Source organism: Engystomops pustulosus, unplaced genomic scaffold, assembly GCF_040894005.1.
Source record: "Engystomops pustulosus unplaced genomic scaffold, aEngPut4.maternal MAT_SCAFFOLD_268, whole genome shotgun sequence".
NCBI lineage: Eukaryota > Metazoa > Chordata > Amphibia > Anura > Leptodactylidae > Engystomops > Engystomops pustulosus.
In genome coordinates, this window is record NW_027285146.1 from 29,042 (window position 1) to 34,737 (window position 5,696).

General features: G+C 49.4%; 1 protein-coding gene across 1 annotated transcript; it reads right to left on the reverse strand.

The window, feature by feature from the left end:
• Positions 1 to 458: 458 nt before the first annotated feature.
• Positions 459 to 3,642, reverse strand: LOC140110383 (uncharacterized). The gene is made up of 2 exons (XM_072132205.1): positions 2,558 to 3,642; positions 459 to 2,418 (listed from the first exon to the last, which is right to left on the reverse strand). The coding sequence occupies exons 1-2, from the start codon at positions 3,612 to 3,614 to the stop codon at positions 1,250 to 1,252; spliced, it is 2,226 nt and encodes a 741-aa protein (XP_071988306.1). The 5' UTR covers positions 3,615 to 3,642; the 3' UTR covers positions 459 to 1,249.
• Positions 3,643 to 5,696: the final 2,054 nt, after the last annotated feature.

Sequence of the window (5,696 nt, forward strand, 5' to 3'; positions counted from 1 at the left end):
GGAGAGGAGGTCCTACCATCACCATAGACAGGGGGCATCCTCTACACCTAGAGGAGAGGAGGCTCTACCATCACTATAGACAGGGGCATCCTCTACACCTAGAGGAGAGGAGGTTCTACCAGCACCATAGATAGGGGGCATCCTCTACACCTAGAGGAGAGGAGGTTCTACCATCACCATAGACAGGTTGATCTCTTACTTGTCTGATGTTCATCATCTTGTTCTTCTCATGATCCGTGTCCCGGATCATCTCTTCTATCACCTTCACATTTTCGTTCTTCTCATCCTCCGGTTGGTTTGTGAGATTCTGCCTTATGACTTGTGACAGCCCCTGATTTGGTGTAATTCGGTCTTTATGGCCAGTCCGGGGTTTTCTGAGGGTCATATTAGGCGACTGCTGTAAGTGAAGCTAAAATACTTTGAAATCCGGAACTAGGGGTAAACGCAGAAATCCATCATGTGATAATCATATTTTATTACAATAATTTCACGACAATTAAATCCATAATGACAGTAATCATCAGATGTCCACACTATAATATGTGACCGTGAGACAAGGTACTAAATATCTCTACACACAGGTGAAATACCCCCTGCCCTAAAGCTGAGTCTATTATAAGCTGCCCTCACATCCCATGATGCTCAGTGTATGTACATACCGGACTATGTCGTGACTAGCCTGGCAGCTTTCATCACATGGAGGAGTGTGGAGCAAGCAATAAGTGGTAGAATCCAGCAGTGAAACAGTCACATAGTGTATAGGATGTACTGTGTGAGCACTGAGGGTTAACAGGTTTCTGGAGTGCAGTTGCTGGGAGAAGAGTCTAAGACACAGCATGAGGCACGGAGAGAGACAGAGAAAGTTCTGAGCAACCACAGAAGGGGATGGAGGGACTGGTAGGGATCAGTGGAGTCCTTCTACCTTCTCTTTGCAGGAGGCTTCTGCCTCCACAGATCTGGACTGACATAGCTAGTTACACACAGAGCGGCGTCACATGACCTCCCCCTCCCTCCAGAGTGAGCAGGGAGCAGTAGTCCCTCCCCTCCAGTCTAGTTTGTTGTGGTTTTCTACCCAGCCAGAAGGGACAGGCTAAACTGAGGAGGATAGCAAAGAGACGGCTGGACATAGGTAATGGTCGTCCTATATCCCAAGCGCTATTGATTGCTGATAATCATTTAATTGATTGAACCCTTCCAGTGTTGTTTCTAATAGGCCACAAGCTTCACCAATCAGATTCTTCCATTCATTTCAGTATTCGCTTGAGTCTAATATAGTAATGGACCCATTGAACACTCGTAATATAGCGCGCAGCGGCTCGGTGAAGGTGGCGGTGAAGGTGTGCAGGTGCCTGATTTTGTAACATATGTCATAGAAGGACAAAGTCCCCGAATCATAATCCACGTAGATCCGGAACCGGCTACTGGAGATCTGGTGAGGCAACTGGGTCACGTTACTGTCATGTCTCACCACATACTGATTGTTATACACCCTCCCTCCATATAAGCTCCAGGACTTGTTGTTGTACCCAATGTCTGACTGACCCCCACTCCTGTCTATACTGGGGTAACAGACACCCACCTCCCACTCCATCGATCGTCTGACCCCCACATCCCAGTAATGTCGCCCTGAGGTGATGTTACTGCTGCTCATCACCTGAAAATACCGGAATCTCTCTGCCGTGTCCGGACGGTTCTGTCCGGTTTGGGTCCAGGTTGCAGATTTCAGGTCGTCTGATATCAGGAGATTATTAGAAGCCGTGTCTATGTCTAGTGATATGTCTGTGCGTTTCTGGACGTAGAAGGTCATGTTTACACTTTGCATTAAATTACATAAGAACGAAACCTTCTCCACACACCAATCACACTTCTCATGTCTCCTCGTGACCTCCCCAACTCCATCATGTCTCCTCGTAGCCTCATCATCTCCATTATGTCTCCTTGTGGCCTCCCCAACTCCATCATGTCTCCTTGTGGCCTCATCATCTCCATCATGTCCCCCCGTGTCCTCCTTATCTCCATCATGTCCCCCAGTGTCCTCCTCAACTCCATCATGTCCCCCCTTGGCCTCAGCATCTTCACCATGTCCTCTCATGTCATCACCACCTCCATCATGTCCCGCCATGTCCCCATCATCTCCATCATGTCTCCTCTTGTCCTCCTCAACTCCATCATGTCCCCCTGTGTCCTCCTTATCTCCATCATGTCCCCCCTTGGCTTCAGCATCTCCACCGTGTCCTCTCATGTCATCACCACTTCCATCATGTCTCCTTGTGTCCTCCCCAACTCCATCATGTCCCCCTGTGTCCTCCTTATCTCCATCATGTCCCCCCTTGGCTTCAGCATCTCCACCGTGTCCTCTCATGTCATCACCACTTCCATCATGTCTCCTTGTGTCCTCCCCAACTCCATCATGGCCACCTGTGTTCTCATCGCCTCCACCATGTCCTCTCATGTCCTCATCACCTCCCTCCTCAGGATCACACAGGTCACCTGTGTGTGGTTCCTGTAACACAGTCAGTGGATCCGTGGTGTTGCACATCTCCTCCATCATGGCCACCTGTGTTCTCATCGCCTCCATCATTACCTCCTGTGTCCACATTACCTCCATCACCTCCACCATGTCCCCCCGTGTCCTCATCACCTCCCTCCTCCTCAGGATCACACAGGTCACCTGTGTCTGGTTCCTGTAACACAGTCAGTGGATCCGTGGTGTTGCACATCTCCTCCATCAGTTTTATCTTCCTGTACAATACGTCCTTCTCAGTCTTCAGCTTCTGGATGACCTTATACAGCGGCTGTAGGACCTGTTCCTTCATCCTGGAGACCTCACTCTGGACCTTCGTCTCCAGGTCGTTCAGGCATTGCCTGAGGTCTTGAAACAGGTCGGTGACTTTTGCAGTTTCTGCCATTACCTTTCTTTTAGCTTTTTTCTTGCTCTCCTTCAGGCTCTGGATTCTTTTCATCAGGTTCAGTCTCTTAGTTATTATCTTCTGCAGAACTTCCTTCAGTTTCTTCTTCTTCTTCTCTGAGGCTTCATCTAGAGACTCCATGTTATGTCCTCGATGTTCTCCAATCAGACAGCAGGACACACAGATACACGCCGCGTCCTCAGTGCAGTAATACTCCAGGATCTTCTTATGGATGGGACACTTCCACTTCTCCAGGGACCTGCTGGGGTCGCTTAGGACGTGTTCTGGCTCTTTGCTGTGGACTCTCAGGTGCTTCTGACATAGGGAGGCGTCACACATCAGACAGGACTTAGCAGCAGGTACCGGAGAGTCCACACAGTAAGTGCAGAGGACTATGTTGTCATCTCCATGAGTGGACCTGAAGTTCTCCACCATATGACTCAGAGTCCTGTTCCTCTGCAGTGGAGGAAGCTCAGAAAACTTTGCTCTACATTCAGGGCAGGAATAAACGCCAGAACCGTGCTGGATCTTCAGGGCCCGATCCATACAGCCCCGGCAGAAGTTGTGTCCACATCCCAGGGTCACAGGGTCGGTGTAGAGGTCCAGACAGATGGGACACTCCAGCTCCTGTTCCAGAGCAGCAGACGCCATTGCTGTATCTACGGAGAAGCCGTGGATGTGACCTGCAGCTCGCGTGACCCTCATACTCTTCCTCAGTGTAGACTTTGGTCTTGAGTCGTGCACCAAGATAAATATTTTCATGGTTTGAAGGTCCATAAAGGCAGAGACGTCGCCCTGAAGTCTATTTTCTTGTCAAAGATCATTTTTACTTTGCAATAAACAGGAAGTGAGAAGATTGTGAGAAGTTCAATGTCCCTTGTTCAGGTTCAACTTCTCAGCTGTCCCTAGGGAGGGCTCCAAAACCCTGGGAAAGTCTCACCACCCCCACACCCCTCCTAGGGCTGCCCCTAACAATATCACAACCCTAAACCTAATCTTCCGGAACGCGGAGAACATCGGAGATGATGTTGTATTACTCTGGTTGGGTCAGAATATTTGGGGAGGGGGAGGAGTTACAAAGCTTAAAACATAGAAACGAAGACAAGACAAAACAAACACTGAAGAATAATCTCCCGAGGTGGAGAATAGTCAGAACAGGAGCCAAGGATCAGGAATAACAGTAGAGTAAAGACTATGGCAGGCGCCTCCTCAGGGGGTTCTAGAACGTCTACGTGATACCAGAGTCCTGGCTCCAAACACTGACTGAGCAGAACTGAAAGAAGAAGAGCGGGGGAGTAATGTGAATGGGTAGAGAACCTGTCAATCTGGGTGTGGTGTGATTTAAAGAGAACCTGTCAGCAGAAATTGGCCTAATAAACCACTTCCAACCTGTAGCCAAGCAGCTGAACATCTTCCAGATCTGGTTCCTTTCATGGTCCAGAGCGGTGGCATCGTTCAGAAAATCAACTCGTGAGAAGTGAGATGTAAATTGGTTGTATAAAGTCAAGGAGGCGGAGAGTTTAACACTGAAGTCCAGCTCTCTCTTCCTCAGAAAGCCCCCGTCGCTGTAACTGAAGGTCCTGCATCCAGAGACATCACTAACCTCATCTCCTGATGTCCGATGCCTGATGTCCATCACAGAGGAGGAGGCGATCAGAGCTCCGCACCGTGACTTCAGTTATAATCTCCCCTGTAGTATATAAACAACCTATCCACCCTGTAATATACAGCCTGCCCCTGTAGTATATAATCTGCCAGCCCCCTGTAGTATATAGCCAACCTATCCACCCTGTAGTATATAGCATGCCAATCCTCTGTAGTATATGGCCTGCCACCCCCGTGTAGTATATAGTCAGCCCGCCCCCTGTGATATATAGCCTGCCAGCCCTCTGTATTTATAACCTGCCAGCCCCCTGTAGTATATAGTCAGCCTGCATTCTGTGATATATAGTCTGCCAGCCCCCCTGTATTTATAACCTGCCAGCCCTCTGTATTTATAACCTGCCAGCCCCTGTAGTATACAGCCTGCCAGCCCCCTGTAGTATATAGTCAGCCTGCCCCTGTGATATATAGTCTGCCAGCCCCCCTGTATTTATAACCTGCCAGCCCTCTGTATTTATAACCTGCCAGCCCCTGTAGTATATAGCCTGCCAGCCCCCTGTAGTATATAGTCAGCCTGCCCCTGTGATATATAGTCTGCCAGCCCCCTGTAGTATATAGTCAGCCTGCCCCCTGTGATATATAGCCTGCCAGCCCCGGTAGTATATAGCCTGCCAGCCCCCAGTATTATATAGCCATCCAGACCCCTATAGTATATAGTCTGCCAGCCTCCTTTTGTAATATTTACTCAGCCCCCAGTAGTATATTGCAGCCTGTCCCCAGTAGTATATAGCCATCCAGACCCCTGCAGTATATAGCCTGCCAGCCACCTGTTGTATATAGTCAGCCCCCTGTAGTATATAGCCTACCAGCCCCTGTACTATATTGCCTGCCAGCCCTGTAGTAATTACCCATCCTGCCCGATGTAGTATATAGCCAGCCAGCCCCATGTGGTATACAGACTGCCCCCCCTGTAGTATATAGGCAGCCTGTCCCCTGTAGCATATAGCCAGACAGCCCGCTAAAGTATATAGCCAACTTGTCCACCCTGTATTATATAGCCAGCCGCCCCCTGTAGTATATAGACAACCTATCCACCCTGTAATATACAGACTGCCCCTGTAGTATATAGCCTGCCAGCCCCCCAGTAGTATATAGCCTGCCAGCCCCCCAGTAGTATATAGCCTG